General features: G+C 39.6%; 3 protein-coding genes across 3 annotated transcripts in view; all 3 read right to left on the reverse strand.

Moving 5' to 3' along the window:
• Positions 1-4,383: 4,383 nt before the first annotated feature.
• On the reverse strand, positions 4,384-8,101 carry LOC111671767 (proproteinase E-like). Its single transcript, XM_087180039.1, has 8 exons — positions 8,004-8,101; positions 7,537-7,625; positions 7,092-7,189; positions 6,825-6,950; positions 6,382-6,518; positions 5,566-5,708; positions 5,334-5,486; positions 4,384-4,448 (listed from the first exon to the last, which is right to left on the reverse strand). Exons 1-8 carry the CDS (start codon positions 8,041-8,043, stop codon positions 4,431-4,433), a joined length of 804 nt encoding a protein of 267 aa, XP_087036165.1. The 5' UTR covers positions 8,044-8,101; the 3' UTR covers positions 4,384-4,430.
• Positions 8,102-8,817: 716 nt separating this feature from the next.
• On the reverse strand, positions 8,818-16,606 carry LOC111671698 (alanine aminotransferase 2-like). The gene is made up of 11 exons (XM_023428863.2): positions 16,529-16,606; positions 15,267-15,356; positions 15,005-15,113; positions 14,794-14,930; positions 13,879-14,122; positions 13,719-13,798; positions 13,489-13,625; positions 11,732-11,903; positions 11,295-11,450; positions 10,537-10,652; positions 8,818-9,490 (listed from the first exon to the last, which is right to left on the reverse strand). Exons 1-11 carry the CDS (start codon positions 16,604-16,606, stop codon positions 9,403-9,405), a joined length of 1,407 nt encoding a protein of 468 aa, XP_023284631.2. The 3' UTR covers positions 8,818-9,402.
• Positions 16,607-18,521: 1,915 nt separating this feature from the next.
• The window catches only part of LOC111671796 (uncharacterized), an 8,511-nt gene continuing 7,467 nt past the window's right edge, over positions 18,522-19,565 (reverse strand). Inside the window, exons 6-7 of the mRNA XM_023429002.2 lie at positions 19,379-19,498; positions 18,522-18,875 (exon numbers count right to left, since the gene is read on the reverse strand). Coding sequence (XP_023284770.2) covers positions 18,616-18,875; positions 19,379-19,498 — 380 coding nt within the window. The 3' untranslated portion in view covers positions 18,522-18,615. The remainder of the gene's footprint in view (positions 18,876-19,378; positions 19,499-19,565) is intronic.

Consider the following 19,565-nt stretch of genomic DNA (forward strand, 5'->3'; position numbering starts at 1 on the left):
ATAGCTTCTTAGTTTTCCTTTTAATTATTCCCCATTTTTCACAATGATGGGAATAACTTTTAAATGACCTTTTGTTGGCTCCTGGAGGAAAAATCTAAATATGATTTCAGACACAAACTTGAGTTTTTCTGGGGTTAACTCCCTCCGCTGCTGTAAAATGAAATGTGGGTGTAAAGAGAAGCTGAAATGGAAGCTGGAGAGTTGAGACACTCAGAAACTGACGAAGGGAGGACACGACAGATAAACAGATACAAGAAAAGACAGCAAAACAAGAGGTGTAGGAGAGAGCGGAGATATGAGGAGAATGAAAACAAGCAGCCTGTCCTGTCAGGTCTCCATGGTGAGCATCATGACAGCTTGCGAGCTCCCGCTGTAAACTCCGTACAGGAGGACCCCGCCTCCTCTTCCACAGCAGATTTAGTCTGCGTCTGCACGCTCGGTACCCGCTGATGTCTTATTCTTGTGTTCGTATGTCGCCTCCTGTTTGTATAATGTGTTAACACTGAGGTGTGTCAGATCTGCTGCACTGTGCTGCACTGCACTGTGTGTGTGTGTTACCGCCATCATGGCTGCAGTGGAAATCCAGGCAGGCAGGCGGGTCAGCGGGCAGATGGCCAAACAAACAGACAGAGAATCGGTGCTGAGGATTGGATTAACAGGAGTATCTAATTGCATTTGTGAAAAGAGAGAAAGCACATGAGTAGAAATTAAAAGTGGCATCCAAATGATGGCTCAGTTACGTAGCAACATCTGCACCAACAAGAATATTTTACAACAAATTGCCTTTGAAGGTTATTACAGTAATTAGGATTCATAACGCAAAAGGAAACTCATTCTGGATTTATCATATTTGGACATTTCAAGTGTTCTGCAAGGAAAATAAACCGGAGAAAAACATGTTTAAATTTTCATTTCTCAACTATATGTCCATAAAATCTCATAAAGCAAAGAGGCTGCGGCCAAAAACACACGTCCCTGAAATCTATTAAAAATTCACTTCAGCACTAAAACATTCGGTATTACGTATTCATTAGAAGAACTCTATAATTCACATGTTTGATACATAAAGGAAGAAGAGGAACATGACACACGTATGAGCACAGCATAATGTTTTTCACTGAATCACTGTTCTTGTTCCTTGTCTTTATCTTTTTGTTCTCATATAGAAAAAGACTACACCACCCTAGAGGCCTCGTGTCAGGAACACACAGATGTTCTTCTTTTCGGCCTAATTATTGCAATGTCTATATACAGTGTGCAGCTAATTGTTGTTTCAGTCTTAAATTGTTCTGTGAGTCTGTGACTGCAGTCCTCTTTGTAATTCTAAAAGACATGCTGGATACCAAAGCAGTTATTTCTTAATAAAACATATGTCGTTTGGTTACTTTCTTTTTTTACACTAAGAGACTGTATCAATGGTGAAAATGCAACTTCCAAATGTTTTTAAGCAATAGTTCAACATTTTGGGAAATATGCTTATTTGACATTTTATGTGACTGCTGTTTTAATTTTAAAAATTTAAATTTAAACATTTTTTTAAATTCAGTCAGTTAATACACAAAGTTCATCTTGAAAATACATTTGTTCATGTACCGAGACTGAACAGCAGTAACCATCGTCACTCAACCATGACTCTTAACAGAAAGTTCTTCTTGCCACTGTCGCCAAGTGCTGCTCATGGTGGGAATTGTTGGGTCTCTGTTATCAGTGTTATAAAGAGTATATATGGTCTACACCTGCTCTATTTGAAAAGTTCCTTGAGATAACTTATGTTATAATTTGGTGCTATATAAATAAAAATGGACTTGACTTGAACCTGTTACCAGTCTCCTTAGAAATGTCACTCTTTAAATTTAACAACCAAAAAGTCAGAATGAGTGAAGGAGATACTGAACCAGAGTTACAGACACACAAACAGGAAGAAATGGAAAGAGATTTTTATTGCATTTTCTATTTTTTGGCCTAAGAAAATGAATATAAGGTCTGTAGCTGCACTTTGGAGCCAGAAATCTGAACCAATTCCGTGTCAACAGCTGTTGCAGTGATATGAAGATCCTAAAAATGCTTTCAGAGGTATAATCTGGAGTCCAGTACAGACCAGAACACACCTACAGCAGCGCTACCATGGGTGAGATTTAAAGAAGTTAGAGATGCAGATTTTTCACTTTAAGACACCGGGTGAAACGCCATCCTGTATACTGTGTATTTTCCAAATCATGGACTGCAGGAGACAAGTTTTATGCACGAGACAGTTTGACCACAGCAGGGAGCTTTTCATGTCTGGCAAATTTCAGTAAAAGATCAATAAACCTCAGTTTTTTAAAATGTGTTCTTATCTAATCTATTCATCTTAGGGGGAAACAAGCCACTGAGTAGGATGGTTATGTAACAGTTTTGTGTATTAATGCTAATCGACCTGTAAATACAATAAATAAATAAAAACACATGTTTTATATATCACAGATTAACCTTAAAAGGCTTCATGCTGTCCTGCATCATCAATTCTGATGAGGAACATTTTGGCAAAAACATGAAGTAGATGAAATAAAGGATATTTTTTCCATGACAGTAAATGTACCTGTGTCACTCCTTCCCAATGTTTACTCCTCCCTTATGTGTGTGTGTGTGTGTGTGTGTGTGTGTGTGTGTGTGTGTGTGTGTGTGTGTGTGTGTGTGCTGATTTCCTGCTCTGGTTTTCTCTCCCTGTAAAGCTGCTGATTCTACGTTTCTGTGAAGCCGTAGAAATGATGCTGTGGTTTCCCTCTGCCTCCTGCAGTGGAGCACCCTGAGCTGAGTGCTGAGGCTGGGGGAGGAGGGGGGAGGGGAGTTGGGGGTAGGATTGTGGGGCTCCTGCTTTTGAGGAATGAGCCATCTCACTCACTCTCTCTCTCTCTTTCTCACTCTCCCTGGGGCAACTGGGGTGGAATAATTACATAGCATGTGCAAAATTGAAGTCCACACCTTGTGAAAGGATGGAGAGAGAAGAGAGATAAAGAGAGAAATGAAGCAACAGAGAGAGGGAAAAAAAAAAAGGAAAGATGGCCGTCCGTTCCTTTGGGTGAAGCTGAGCTCTCACCAGTTATCACATTATTTACAGCCGAGGATTTAATGCATCGTTCAGTAATGAGCAGCCAGCCAATGGCCTGTGATCTGAGGCTCACTTATTCACTCGGCTCAACTCCAGGCAGAAGAAGGATGGAGGAGACCCCCACCCCCACCCCCACCCCCCCATCACAAACAAAGCCAGATCCCGCTGCTGTTTTTGACTTTAATCTTTTGCACTCAAGTGTAGCTCATACCTGGAGAGAGAATCAGTTCATTTGGTTCACTCACCTGCATGAGGTTTCTTTACTTACAGCAGCTGCCTCCTGCTCATTCACCTCAGTCATGTGCAGCTTCATTAGACTCATTTTGATGAATGAATGATGTTTTTTCTCTTTATGTTCACATTCAAGCCCATACTCATGTTTCCTCCTCCTCCTCTCATCAGCAAACAGCAACCAGCCGCCTCCAACAAAACCTGCCCACAGACTGCAAGAGCTCACACTGACACCCTGTGGTCACACACTGACATTACACCACCTTCACAACTACACTGCCCGTGTCCCAGTTTCATACAGACTAAATTGTGTACAGTGTATTTTATATATATGGATGAATGAACAGGGTCCCTGGTCTTCACCTGCAAAATATCCCAGCAAGAAATACCAAAAAAAACATCCACAAAGAGGCAGAAAATGTCTAGAAAGAGATACAAATCATCTACAACAAAGAGATGGAAAATTATGCAAAACGGCCACAGAGCGATGCACAACTTTCGAAAAAGAAATGCAAAACAATTACAGAAATATACATCATTAAAGAGACACCAACATCCCAAAAGAGGCAAAAAAACATCTAGAAAATGAACACAAATGACACTTGGTTTGTGGCCATCAGGGAGGATGTAGGACGGGTGAGGGGCCTTTTACACGTCTGTGTCCACGGGCCCACTGTGTCATAGTCTGTCCATGACTTATGCACTAATCTTTACAGTACACTGTTGTGGTCAGAGAATGCACTTATCCACAGATCCATAACTGAGGCATTTATCTAAGAGAGGAAACTTTTATCTAAGAGAGGAAACTTTGATCAGAGTGATGCTGCCAGTTAGACTTCACATATTTCTGAGGTGTTCAGAGGTTCCTGATTCATCTTCATCCACACAGTTACTTTACATTTTCTCCAGCTGTGAGGAGTTGCATGCGTCTTTGTGCATCACATCCATCAATGATCAAAGATATCAGTTCCAATTTTCAGTTTCTGCTTTTATTTTGAAAACAGACTCAGAGAGTTTGTGGTCTAGATTTGGGAGAAAGAAAGTGAAAGACACCTGAGGCTCTCTGTGATTGATGAATTTGATTTATTGACAGCCAGAAGGCTCCAGGTCTTCAGTACTGCAGCATAGTCTGAAAGATTAAAAAAGGTAAGAACACATACATTTAGCCACTAAACTCATTCCCTCTGCAGGTCAAATGAGGAGCTGTTTTAATATCTGACCAGACAACAAAAAATAGTACCAAAACAATGTGTAATTATTTGTATGTGATTTAGCTAGTTAAATGTTTAATTATATTTTCTGTCATTTATACCCTCCGGGCCTGTTTGCAGCCTCACCCACACAGGAAGCTCTAACTCTACTTGTCTATTTATAATCGGCCTAATAGCAGATAAGACTCTAGAAATACTGGAGTCAGCCCATTAAATACTCACCAAGTTTTTTTTAACTGTAGGTTGTAATTCCGAACTAATTCGGGAGGTGCTAAAGCTCATTAATTCCTAGACAGATTTAATATAAATAAATAAATTGATGTTTTTTTTCCACTGGTACACATCTGAGAAATCATTATTTCCACTGCTGTGCCAAAAGAAGTGCTTTAACATCCTGCCAATGTCCAAATGAAATGGAAATAATTGGGTTAAACAACCTGATTCCTGCACTCACTTCGGGATCAACTCTTCCCTGATGTTATCTAGGGCATTTTTAAATCTTAGGAAATTTGATGAACTGCATTCATGTCTAAGTTTCTGACTAAGAGTAAAAGTGAAGTGGGTTAGGGTTAGTGATCTTTCCTTTAATCTTTTCCCAAAGCCCCAGTTTTACTATATCATCAAAACACAGAATGAGGGATTGTGTTTTCAAACATTATAAGCTCCAGAGATGTGGAGAATATGTGTTCTATATGTATGTGAATCTGTGTTCTGGACAGTCGTGTCGGTCCAACTCCTGAGGATACTTTTCTATTTCAAAGATTCGTCACCCGTCTGTGTTTCACGTGTAACTGGAAACTCACGTCACTGATCCACTGGGTGAAGGAAGAAGTGCGAGTGAACACCGTGGGCTTCATGAGGGTGTTGCATCCTCGGGAGGAGACGAAGCTGGTCACCCCCTGCACGTACCACTTGCCGTCACCGCCCCTGCAGTTCAGTGGACCGCCTGAGTCTCCCTGTGGACACAGACAGAGGTCAAGTGAAGACGAGAGCCTGCTTGTGTCGCGACGGCTCGATTAAAGGAAATGTGCGTACGTGGCAGCCAGAGCGGATGTCACCGCCGCCGCAGATCATGGTGGTCTTCACAGTGCCCCCCCACCAGCTGCTGCTGCTGCAGACGCTGTGGCCGACCACAGGAAGAAGAGCCTGCTGGAGCTTAGAGGCAATGGGCCCACCGCCTGCAGGAGGGACGTGGTTGTTAAGAAAAATTTATGAAACTGAAAGATTCAGACGCAAATAATACAAATATGGTTAAAATACTTCAGTAAAGGGGCCGACTGTGCTCATGGGTATTTAGAGGAGGAAAGGAAGGACATTACAATTCTTGTCTTGCTGAGAGTTAGATGAGGAAATTGATACAACTCTGATGTCTGTACAGGAAATCAGTCTATAGCCAGAAGACTGTTTAGCTTAGCTTAGCATAAAGACAGGAAACAGGGGGAAATAGCTAGCCTGGCACTATCCTAAGTTTAACAATCAGCACCTCTAAAGCTCATTCATTAACACACATCTTGTTTATTTTATCCACACACAAGCAAGAATGAGTGAAATCAATGGTGTTAAAAAGCAAGGATAAAAGTATAAATGAGAAAAAAATGGTTTGATATAATTTTGCTTTGTTTTCTTAATTCTTATGTCAACATGGTCTTAAATCTGAATATCAATCTGGTTAAATACTGTGACCCTGAGAGCTCAATGCACTACAACTTAAGAAAAAACATCAAAACACACGCACTGCAAATACACACAACACAAGCAAACAGGAAGGCGAGCTGCAAGTAGCACGCGGCCAGCATGTCCAACAGATGTGCAGCTGATAATCAGCGTGCCGCTAACGTCACAAACACTCACTGTAGAGTCTCCCCCAGCCGGTGATGTAGCAGGGGTAGTTGTGAGGCAGGATCTCCCCGCTCACTGGCAGGCAGGAAGGCTGCACCTTGTCGTTCAGAACGACGGGGGACGCCAGTTTGATCATCGCAACGTCATTACTGAGCAAGAAGAAAACACCAAGAACGTATTAAGATAGAGAGAAGGATCACTGGGAAAGGAAGAATTAAAAAAAAAAACAGTCACATTATAATGGTATAATACTGTATATCAGAAGTGTGGGTTTTTAGCTTGTTTTGTAATCCCTCTGCCGCCAAGTGGCCAAAAAGTGAATTGCTGCAGCTTTAAATTTGTTTGCTCACTTACATGTCCTACAAAACATTATTTGCTGTGGCAGTTAGGTTGTGTAAAGATTTGCTCGAGCTCTTTCTTCCATTTTAAATAAACAGCTCAGTTTGAATTCTTACCCACAAGACAGGCAGTTATCGTCCCAGCGAGGGTGAACTACGATCCTCTCCACGGCTCTGATCTGCTCATCGCCCGTCTCCTTGGTGAGGTCATACTCCCCCAGCACCACACGGTAGGTACGAGGTCTGACACACACACACACACACACACACACACACACACACACACACACACACACACACACACACACATGCAAACACACACTTCAGATAAAACCATCCTGTCACATAATGATATAAAACAACAAGCGGTGAACTGAGATTCACCCAATGCAGTGTCCAGCGGTCATGACCCAGTTGGGAGCGAGCAGAGTTCCTCCACAGGTGTGTCGGTACGTGGAGCCGCTGAGGTACTGCAGAGAGATCTACACACACACACACACACAAACACACACACACATCACTTATCTTATTAGGAAAATAACTTACAGTAGGTAATTAAACCTGCTTAAAACCATTTAATGAATCACATACTTGTTGTGTGATATGAGTGTATATGCAGCAGACCTGCTCATTTATTTCTAACATTGTCTTCACTTATCTAAAACATGACGGGATAAAAAATATTTGCATTTCTCGGCCTCCATATAAAACAACCAGACATATTTAAAAGCTACTTTACTAGATATGCTATAATAAAATGTGTGGCTGTTGGCAGTTTTTTATCATCTCATGTTACGTTGCCAAATAATGAATTTTATCCTCAGCTCACCTGCCAGGGCCAGCTGTAGGGACGAGCGTCTTCCCCATTCACCACGCGGCTCACGGCGGGCTCATAGGTGGGTGTGCCGCACCCGTGAGCTGGAGCACAGAGAGATGTGGATGTTAAAAAGGCTGATACAGCTCAGATCTAATACTGAGATACATCAAACAGTACAAGTACACCTTTACTGAGCCACACACGCTGAAAGAGTCCACAACTAATGTACTGTTCCCTCCTGTTTGTGTCCAGCTGAGTCTTGTAAAAATGGAACTATAAATTTATGAACCTTTCAGGGTCAAGTCAAGTGAAATCTTATTTATAAATCCCAATATTACAAATCACAAATTTGCTTCTTGGAATTTTAAATCTCTATCCTCAGACCCTCGAATCAGATGAGTAAAAACCTTTAATGGGAAAAATAATAGAAGAAACCTTTTTAAATGATGCGGACTGGGTTTAAATCAACAGAGACTCACCACAGGCAGCAAACAGCAGGACTAGGACCACTTTCATCATGATATCCACAGAGTTGACTGTCTGAGTGTTGAATGTCTTTTATACTCTGGAAATACACTCAATATTCAGAGCTCACACACACACAAACACAGTCCAATCTTTGACCTGGGAATCTACATCCCACGCTGCATCTGTGTCACCTGTCCTCACATAACCCCTCTAGAGGAAAGTAAGAAATGCACCCAGAAATATAAAGAAGTATTTGAAAGATATTTTATATTTAGATACACTACACAGGGGGTGAGGTGTTAAAAAACAAACATGTTACTATAATTTGATGAAACATTTGGGATCAGACCTGAAGAAAAGCTGAGGAAAACAAGTGACAATGCAGAACTGTCAAAATATGATTTAATTTTTATTTATTTCTTTTTCAAACTGTATTGATATTTTCAAAATTTAATACATTATTATATTATACATTAAGAATCAACATGATGTAAAGTAATTTAAACCACATTTTATACAATTCATTGTCAAATACACACAATCTCAAAAAATATATATATATTCTAAACATGAATTACTGGAAACTATCTAACTTTAAATTCCAGATGTGTCCAGTATGTATTGTTTTTAGTTTTTATCATACAGTCTGTTGACATGCAAATGTGTTTGTGCATGTGCAGACTTTGAATTGCCTCACTGAGGATAAATAAAGTTCTTTGGATTTAATTAAATTAAAGTGACTACATGTCACAATTGTACAATATCACCTTTACAAAAGTTAACACATGAATAAATAGCAATGGATTCATTAATAAATACAGTGAATTTATTTGGGAACCAAGGAGCCACCAGGATAGAGAGACCCTGTAAAAGCATAATCACATGTGCTCTTATAATCACAGCCACAGCTCGATACTGGCCCTTTTTTTTTTGCCTATATTAATTATAGTTTGTCACATTGGCTCCATTGAAAGCAGCCAAATGAGCAATTAGCAGTTCCTGTTTGCAGTGTACACATGAATGTACAGAGAACTGTCACTGGATTAATGTGATACAGAAGAAAATTTAAAAACCTGTTGATTCTAAGTCAAGTTCTGAATGCTCTTATTCTATTATCAATATTTATAAGCTGATTTATGGAGGTTTATTCTGGATGGAAGTGTAACTCAAACATTGAATGATATCAACACGGTTTACATCTTCAGTTTTTATATTATTTTTTACATGGTAACATTATGTTGTCAAGAACTAATTTTGTTCCTATTATTGGTCTTTTCAGGATCAGGAAATGACCTTTATAACAGTGTTCGTTTATAAGATTGCAGGTAAAAGTTATTGTCAGTGAGAGACGACTGTGGAAACCATGCTTCGGTATTTTTTCCCACAGTCTGTGTGTCCTTGACATTTCTGTCAGGGAAACCTGTACAGCAGGCGCAGGTGGAAAGAGCGCAGACGTGCCAAGACCTCCTCCAGAGTGTCATGAGGAGCCAAAACACACAGCGCGAGAGGGAATAAGAAACACACACAACTCAGCATCAACATGCACACACTCATGTTCTGCTTAAAGCTGCGTCCAGTCGCTCAAAACACCTTAAGTTAAGATTTTCCTTAAAGTCCGAGTTAAAATTTCCTTAAAATAAAAATAGTTGCACAAAACGTGAGAACAGGTATCACAAGCTATTGCCAACAAACAATTGGTCTCCATGGAAACAGTAGAATTTTACCATAGTTAAATGTCCTTCACTGCTGCAAATGCCTTGATTTTTTTTTTTTTTTACTTAACTAAGGATACCTTTGAAGGGATTCTATGCGACACCCTTAAGTAACTCCCTCAGCTAAGGAGAAATTAAACCTTAAGTGTTATACTGAAGAAGAAAACTGTGGTGTTCTGTGCAAGTGGCCCCTGAACATGACCTGACTTCAGACTGTTAACCAGGAGTTATCCCTTTACTAGCCCTCAGACGGGAGTGTCACCTACATACCCTCCGGTGACACACTCTGGTGAATGAGATAATAGCGGTGATAATGCCTGTATTTGTGCAGCAGCTCTGAAAACAGGCTGTGACACCGCTTCACAAGCATGACCTCACCATGACAAAATATTAACTAAAATAGATATAAAATGTAACGACTTAAACCCGAAATCTTTCATAGTTATCACTTTCCCAAACTTTTTTACAAAACACCCTCTTTCATTTTTTTTAAACTTTCCAGAAATTACCTTTATGTCCAGAAATGTCCTCACACTCTTTTTAGAAAGCGCCTCACTCTCTAAAATGTCCTGATTTTCACCAAATATCCTGGTTTTCTCAAAATGTCCACATAGTAAAAATGTCCTCATGTTCTTATAATTTCAATAAGTGCCAGTCATTTCCAAAACGTTCCTCACTTTAAAAACAGGTCCTCTCGTACCAGAAATGCCCTCACGTTCAAAAACTGTCCCCACTTCCCCAAAAAAGTGCTGACTCTGAAGATCTAAAACTCAACCTACACACAGACACTGACGTTCACTGCAGACTCTAAAACACTAAGAGCTTTCCTTCTCACCTGATGTGGTGGTTTTGGTCATCCTGTCCGTTCTCGCAGCCCGCCCCCAAACACACACCTTCTTCTTCCAGTAGCTTCTGACAGTAAAACACATCTGCCTGCAGTCCTAACATCTGGAATTCATGGGGAGAACAGCAATTTCTTTCAGCTATGAAGGCTTGTTTATGACCTGCTGCACGTCTGGATTATGCACTTGTTGTTTTTGTGTAATTCTGAGTCATTAAATTATTGCTTAAATATGTCTTGATGATTGATTTTCACTCAAATGTCAGAGATAATGCTTCTTCTTGTTCCTCAGTTTGTTGTGAAATGAGACATTAGATTCTATATTTCAACAGGTGTCAAAGTAAAACTATACACAGTGTATATATATTCATAAAACACAAGTATGAGTGGCCTAATCGGTTTGCTTTGTACCATTTAATTGCAGGTTTAATTAATAATAATTAAAATTTAAATAAGCCAAAGAATATTTTACTTCTAAAAACAAATACTACAGATATAAATAAGCAACATCAGAAAACATCACAACACAACACAACATCATAATTTCTTTTATAATTCTATAAACGACATCTAGCGTTTGGCATTTTTTAACTGAACATGACTGAAAATATGGATGTGAAACATTACTGATCCAAGTCAATCACAAAATCAGAAAGTATTAATAAATTAAAATATGACAGACACATACTGTGGTGCAACCTGAGGGCTTAAAGTCCAGTAAAGTGCAGTGCAGACCGTTGCTTTCTCACCTCGGCTTCCTCTACCAACTTCGGTGGTAAATGCAGACGGGGGAAAAGAAAGACTCCTGCCATCGCTGGTTCACAGTTTATCCCTGGTAGACCATTCAAGAACTCACACGCCCGCTGAGCATTCTGGGAAAGCGTTGTCTGAGTGTGAAGAATCTCCTACGATGGAGACAACAATCAGGTAATGAATCCATTGCACTGTCTCAGCCCAGCAGCAAATACCCAACAGATAAACAAAGAGCCAGATGTTTTAGTCTGGTGTTTTAGTGGAAACTAAAACAGAGATAAAATTGAGAGAGACATGTGCCTTATTAACTTTGTATGGTGATTATATGCCAGATTTCATAACACTGTGATTGGACAATCACAGTGTTTTATGGGCTGTTCAGCAAATAAGACTTGAGATTCAGAGTCAGGAGAGCTTTGTCTCATCCACTTACCCGTGCATATGTTTTATATGAAAGATCTCCAGGTGTGGGAGGATTGACCATCACCTCCAGAGCGAGCTGTGAAATAACTGCAGGGCTGGAAGTGAGCTGAATGTTTCTTAAATACTTACACACTGCTGGGTCGATGTTAAGTACCTCCATATACCCTCCTCTCAGACCACACCTAAACACAGGGTGAGCGCGGAGTTAAACGGGTCACCGGAGAGAAAAGATACAGTTAGTTTTTGTTAAGGTTGAAGAGACATTCAGGTTAAATTTAAAGTGAATTTTCTATATTACAGGGCCCAAGGTAAGTTCGGTGTATGAGCAGAGTAGTTAAAGGATGGACAGACAGTTGTTGAAATTATACAATGTAAATCACCCATGAGTACAGTCTGCATTTACAGCTCAGTTTGAACTGCGCTACATTGTTTTCCCTTACAAAGCAATAGCCAACACAATTGCTGTGTTGATGATTCACTTTCATCATGTTGTCATCCAGTTATTTTACTGGGCAGGTTGGATGTTGGGCATCCAAAACCAGGACTTTGACACCTGGTTTGGTTAAGAATCATGTTTAATAATTCATCTGCAATGTCAAACTGATCCTTTTAATAAAACACATCTAAGAACTCTCTTCAACCTTAACCTTGATCTGTCCTTTCATGTTTTCTTTTTTTATCAACCTCATATGTAAACCTTTAACATTCAATTTGCATTCAGTCTGAAAACATCTTAAAAATGAAATTTTTGGGGTTAAATTATAGCAAAGGTTAGCCACATCTGTGACACTGGCTCACGACACACTGCTTAACCTGAGAACACAGATGTCTGCAGGTTAAAATGTTTTCCTGCTCTATTTTTTTTCCACAGAATGTGTTAAGTTTTCCATTGATGTAACTGCCTGGTTCTGCTCTGTTGTTTTTCTTTACTAAAAGGTGTCAGACTGTGTCGGTGGAAGGTCACAGCGTGTGCACCAAAGAACGCAGGAAAATTTGAGTGGAATAATAGGATCCAAACTTTCTTATATTCTGAGTTGGGTGCAGACATCTGTGAGATCGTGATCATAAACCTGATCATGAACCTATCTTTGTAGATGCTGGTAAATAGACTTTTACAAAAATCTTTCTGAAGTGGAGTTGTGTTTGCAATGTTTACAAGAAGAATCTGATCCATCAAGTGGTATGTCCTGTAGTAGTTCTTACCAAACCTGATGTCTATGATGTGTTGAAGACCATGTGCTTTTTAAACAGTACTCTCGGCATATTGTGTATTCGGCTTCCTAGCAGGATCCCACAACTAGTGGGTGCAGAATTATGTTAATGATAAAACAGATTAAACCAGCACGATAAATGAATGTTGACATGATGATATAACGATGGCGATTGGTCCTTGAGCCAGGTGTCAATGAGTAATGATCCTGCAAAGAACGTCACTGCACCAATGTGCACGCAACATGGCAAATCTAGCAGGCTTTGTCAGCTCAGTTGGACAAGTTAGGGAGTTCGGGTTTGTCGCAAGAGGACACCGAGCTTCTCCCGATAGTAGTAGTGCAACTAACTATCAGTGCAAAATTGAAAATCACACATTGCATATTAGCAAACGCATTTGTCACACTGACCGTCCTCATCTTTGTAAGTTGATACTCATCATAGAAAAAGGTTGCCAACACCTGGTTTATGTGGTTAAATCAGCAAGTAGTGAGTGTTAAGGTCGCAGACTGGGCTAATCCAGGATTGTTCTTAAAGAAAAATCAAAGTCAAACTCACTCTCCCATGGGGCCTGAGGATATCGAGTGGAGGGAGATCAACTCCACTTTCTCTGCGTACTTCTTCCCCATCTCAAACAGGACTTTCTTATAGGAAATAAAGTATTTGCCCTGCCCGTACACACTGTCCTGATTCACCTAGAAGGTCCGAGAAGACACGAAAAAATGAGCTGGTGTGAGACTGAACTAAAGTCTTTTAGATGACTGTTTCACTGTGTATCCAATAACCACCTCTTCAGCCAATAGGACGAGGCCCTCCGCTGCAGCAAATCGAATCACTCTCTCCATTGTCTTCCTGTCTTGCACATGACCTAGGAGGACAAATAAAAGTGAGTAGCAAATATGAAAAAGGAGGGGGGTGCACTTGATGTAGCTGCTGTGTGTTGTTGACCTGTGGGGTTTCCTGGGTTGCTGATGTAAATGGCTCTGGGTTCACAGTCCCCCCTAGCAGTTGCCAAAGCTTGTTGCAGTTCTTCCAGCTCTACAGTCCAGCCCGCCTCCTCTTTCAGCTGGTACGGCACCAGTTTCACCCCTGACATATCTGTCAGCATGGGCAGTGTGTGCGGGCAGGGCACAGGGGTTAACACACCTGTCTGAGTCACCCCAGTCCCACTGGCCATCAGGTGTAAAACCAGCTAAACACAACAAATGACAATGCAATGCAATTAACAACGTGCTAAAATGTACACTAATGTGATACCACATTAAAATATTATTTGCAAAATAGGTTTGACCTGACAAGCCACAATAAGACCCTCAACATTTCTAAATAGAGTATGAAGGTAGATATACTATTAACTAGACTGAGATTCTTTAGTCTCCATAGCAACTTTGCAAGGCTATAATTACAGTATTGTAAGATGGATAAAAGTTGAGTCTGACAATTTTTTTTGATAATTAATACGTCGTGGAAAGGTAACGTTGTAGTGGTCTGTGGTTGGTGGTCAGCTTTTGTGTGAAATGTTTTAAGAACTGTGTGACAGATAGTCATGAAATTTGGTTCAGATGTTCCCCTCACAATGAATGATATTTCCGTTGATGCTTAACTTTCCATATAGGTCAGAATGTCAATTTTTCCAATACTTTGGTTTATGACTGAATACCTGTAAAAAAATGATGACATTTCCTCCAGTCACAGCTGTACTTCCTGCTACTGTTAGCACGCAAACATGCTAAACTAAGATTTTGAACATGATATAATAATCTCTGCTAAACACCACCATGTTTGTAAGCATAATATTTAGATTTACAGCAAAATGTTGATAAGATATACTAATAATATTCCCAAAAATATCTTTAATCATACCGACAAAGTCTTCTGAGAACCATCGGAGATGATGATGTTCTCTGGGTGTGAACTCACTCCATTATCTCGCTTCATTATGAAGTCAGCGATGCTTTTCTTGACTAGTGGTAAACCACTGGTGGCTGTCGAGTATGAACCTGTCATCGACAAAGGTGATGGATCAGAAATCTATTCATTATTTTTGACCAGGTGCTTTTAAATCTCTACATACCAACGCTCCCTCCACTGCAAACCCCCAGAAGCCTCTTCGCCCTCTGCCTGACATCCAGAGGAAGGGTGTTTTCTTCGAGGAGCTCAGGGTACAGACACACCGCCAAGACCTGGGAAAACAAACAGGGAACGACAGACCCAAGACAGACTCAGTTTGTAGCTGTCAGACTGATCACAGGGCAGACATGGGACACACACACACACATACACACACACACACACACACACACAAGCACACATAGATAAAATATAAAAACACCAACCTGGCGAACAAATGAAATGGGTGCCATCCCCGTCCTGTGTGGATCATCTGAACTGACATCAATCACCTTCTTGAAAGGTTTGTTTGCTCCCTGAGAAGAAAACCCTCTTAGGTTTGGTTGTATTGTTCTACCCTCCCTGTCTATTTTTATCCTAAGAGCTGGTCTCTCTTTCACTATTTGTCCTGTCCTTAAAGAGCAACTGATTTTTACTTCAACATTACCAGTTTTACTGTTTTTGACCCAGTGCTGCACAACCCATCTTTTTTTCCTTTACTACCTTTGGCATTTCTGTTGTGCAGTTTCTTGTTAATTATCAGCTACCACACACACCAATACATAAGTAGATCCACATATAGGCAATAAGTTCACATCAACTGATATATTGGTCAGGCCAAAGTACTGATCTACTTTTGTTTTGTATTCAGTGCCTTTAACTGGAGCATGCTGTCTCTGTTTTCTGTTGCTCTGCCATCTAATTGTGTATTAATATTAACACTTGTAAAATTCAGTATATTTTTTAAATCAAAACTAAATCAGCTATCAGACATATGGTTTGTAAAAGTACAATATAATGTACAAAAGCAGCCATGAAGTTGCAAGTAAAGATAGCCTAACAGTACCAGGAGGGTAATTAGTAGTACATTTACTCTGCACTTAAGCACTATTGGAGTATTTCCATTTTCATACATCCTCTTCCGTATGTATATCTCCGTTTTTTAACTTTTTAAATTTCCTTTGAAAAGTTTTCTATTCCATTCATTTGCATTTTACTGTTTTTTTAGTCTGTTTTCCTTTCTCTTTCATGTTTTCAATGCATTCTGTATGAACTGCATTTATTTAATTGCCATATTTAGTTGTTATATGTCAGGACATAATTTTACATACAAATCATGAGACCTTGATAAAAATATGATGCCTTGTTACTGATTAAATTAGTCAACTCTAGACCCATGTAAAGTAGTTCAAATGAACTCCAGCAGCAGCAGCTACAACAGAGGAACACTGCAAACATGTTAATGCACTTTTGTAATAACAATCCACTGATATAATATGTATAGTTGTATGACACCATTATCACCTTCCTCTGTAGCATACAAGGGATGAAATGCACAAGTTTCACCTGTAGCTTTTTGGGTGTGTTTATATTGTTGAATTGTTATTTCCTTGACACAGCTGAACCGTTCTTCTCTGGCCCTTACGGTATTACAGTAACACAGCCTACAGTTAGATTCGATCAGGTGTATTACGCCTGTGTAGCTCACCTGTGCGATCTGCTGTGTGATGCGTGCAGCCACACTCTGCAGACGCGTCCAGGGGTTCACCTGCGGCACGGAGCTCATCTCTGTCTGCTCGCTCTGTTCGACTGATGAGGGTTCACTGAGTTCAGCAGTCTACAGCAGTCTACACCCAAGGTGCGTTTCTGTACCATAGGTATTGATCAACTAAATAAAACTAGAGAGCAGCTCGATGTGCCAGTTACATCTGGCACGGCCTATGGAGGAGTGCACGCACCCAACGGGGGTAATAAATGAGTAATTCTCATTAAATTTCGCGGTGGCACAGGAGGAAGATATTCTGCAAATATTTTGCAGAAAAAATGCAAACTTGCAAAGCAAAGCCAATAATAACATTACATTCGACTGGGAGGAAACTGTGTGAGATACAGTATGAAGGAGGGACAGCTCGTGTTTGCTGTTCGTCATCATCTGGAATGTTGTGTGACTGGTAACCGTAGTTCCTCTATTCAATATTGGAGTTAATTACGCTACTTATGTAGATTAAATACCAGTATACCATCAGTATGTCATGTTATGGCAGCGCTGTCACCATGAGTGACCTCACTGTCAGGTCAGTACTGACACTCACCAATGATGTGAAGTAAAGAGTAGTTCCAGTGGCGGGAAACCACTTACCCTTTCCATCTGGGTGTGACTTCAAACACAAATAAAATTAAGGAGTTGCAAGTTGTTAATATTGAAAAGCACACATAACTTTGTAGGTGACACACTGAAAAAGAATAGATGACATGAAGAAATGAGTACCTCAAAAAGTAGATAGACATTTTCTTACATCTTAATCTGGAACTGCAATGACAATACAATGATTTATCTAATACTTTCAAGTTTGATATGGAAAGACACTTTAATGACAGTACTTATACTTAACTAATCAACAACCAGAGTACAATATTGACATTGCGCTGGTCACATGATCATTTCCAACTTTCATCTTCAGTTCTCTACCACTGTGTTCTACGTAAGTGTGATGAATTGGCAGTAAAGCAATAGATAAATTCATACAGGAGTAGCATATTAGAAATGAAATTGTAAATATATAAATTGCAAACTACATTTAAACACATTACTAACAAATTACATCACATTAAGGTTTTTTCAACAGTGTCCAAAATTGATTTTTTTTAGATTTATATTTCCCCCTTTTTTTTTAATTTTTATTTTTTTATTGAGCATTAGCTAGCTACTTGCATTAGCCAGTGCAACTGTCAACTTGTTGTAGCGGCCCTGGAAGACTGTTAAGCTAATGGTGAGAATGGATTTGGGGGCCGTGGCAGCAGCAGGACTCCTCAGCGGTACTATGGTGGCATGCTTTGACCCTCATGCTGCTGCACTGTGCTCACCTGGGACTGGATCCTGCTGTGGGCAACGGCCTGCTGTATGGGCTGCACGGCATGTAGCCTGAATGCGAGCTAGCTAAGCTAAATGTCATTACAGACAGATAACAGTTATTCAGAGACATCTTTAATGAGAAGATGCTGACATCTGGCATAATGACCCTCACAAATGACTGCATGGACAAATTTTGCAAATGCGGATTGAAGGCGATCCTTCAACATTTTGATATATTTGGTACAGAAGAAGAGTATTCATATATTCATATTATTCAAACTATAACATATTATTACTGAAGTAACATTCAAATCTACTATAAGGTGTTTAAAAATGATACTTGTCATCATAATCATACTTTTTCCTCAGGAAATAAACTTAGTGTAACAGTAATGGTTATATAATGAAACAAACTTAGTGTAACAGTAATGGTTAACATCTGTTAAAAATCTGAGAAAAAAGTCATGATACAAATCCAGTTTATATCCAAGTTATATTAGCAAACACATATTCAGTGAATTCTTTTTATAGATTCAGGCTCTTTATCTGTAGATACAAAATAAATGTGTCCCTATCAAAGCTAAAACCAAGCCCTTGGTATATTTGTACAATTTGCAGCATAAGTTAACTATTTAATATTGTTTTCCCTCTGTTGTGTGTTCATGGATTCCTTCAGAGTCCTGGTGGCTTCAAAGGTGTTTCGTCCATTTTTTTCCTGTGTTCTAATAGAGGGTAAAGAAAAGGAGCAGTCCAAGCAGCAGATGGATCGTGCCCAGTTGGATACAACAGGCATCACTGGCAGTAGTTGTATTTGTTGGGGCAGTCGTGCGATCATTACACAGATTGGTCTCGCAGCAGCTCATTTGAGAGGTGACGTTACCAAGATTTTGTTGGAAGGGTAGGTTTTCCAAGTTGTAATCAGGTGCACACACGTTCATAGATGTGCATCCAAAGGTTGAAAAAATCTTGGACCCAACCGTCACTGTAGATAAGGGGTATTCAATTAAAAATCATTATATATATATATATGATAACAACACCTTCACTAAATACTAATATAATAACATCTATATGTTCTTTTAGCATTTCAAGAAAAATAACAGCTGTAATAAGTAATAACAACATTACAGACGGGTTTTGAAAAATCATAATAAAGTGCTTAATTTTACAAAATGAAATAAAAAATGTAGCTGGACTTTTCATCTTTCTTCTTGATGGTTAACTATGACGCTAAGATGATAGTATAAAATCTTAATCTGTAAAGTAGCTACTCACTATAAGCTGTCATATAAACATAGAAAGGTAATAAAAAGTAAATTATTTACCTCTGAAATTTAATGGATTAGAATGATAATAAAAATGCCTCAATTGTACTTAATTAATATATTTCATTACTTTCATCCACTGGTTGATTTTCCAGATCTCAGAAGTAGAATTTAGTTTAAAAAACTTGGAGGTAGTAGAAGAGAGTAAAAGAAGACCCACCACTCATTTGAAAGCAGCGGTCCTGGATTCCCCTACACTGTGTTGGAGTGCTGCAGTTAGTGTCGAAGTGTGAGTCACAGGATAAACACTGTAGGCTGTTACTTGAATGAGGACCCGGGACTGAATGTATCACAAAATGAAAACAACATGTCAGAGGAAAGTTTCCAATATTCTTCCCTTATCTACG

The sequence above is a fragment of the Seriola lalandi genome, unplaced genomic scaffold (genome assembly GCF_002814215.2).
Source record: "Seriola lalandi dorsalis isolate HSWRI2012SDOR001 ecotype SW California unplaced genomic scaffold, Sedor1 jcf7180002054885, whole genome shotgun sequence".
NCBI lineage: Eukaryota > Metazoa > Chordata > Actinopteri > Carangiformes > Carangidae > Seriola > Seriola lalandi.

Coding starts and splice junctions, on each gene's coding strand:
- LOC111671698 (XM_023428863.2), bottom strand. CDS start 16,606: ATGAGCTCCGTGCCGCAGGTGAACCCCTGGACGCGTCTGCAGAGTGTG. Junction 14,123..14,793: donor GTTCTCAGAAGACTTTGTCG/GTATGATTAAAG, acceptor TGTTGTGTTTAG/CTGGTTTTACACCTGATGGC. Junction 13,799..13,878: donor CAACCCAGGAAACCCCACAG/GTCAACAACACA, acceptor TTGTCCTCCTAG/GTCATGTGCAAGACAGGAAG.
- LOC111671767 (XM_087180039.1), bottom strand. CDS start 8,043: ATGATGAAAGTGGTCCTAGTCCTGCTGTTTGCTGCCTGTG. Junction 6,951..7,091: donor ACCGCTGGACACTGCATTGG/GTGAATCTCAGT, acceptor TGTGTGTGTCAG/ACCTCGTACCTACCGTGTGG. Junction 5,709..6,381: donor CGGCTGGGGGAGACTCTACA/GTGAGTGTTTGT, acceptor TCCCTCCTGCAG/GCGGTGGGCCCATTGCCTCT.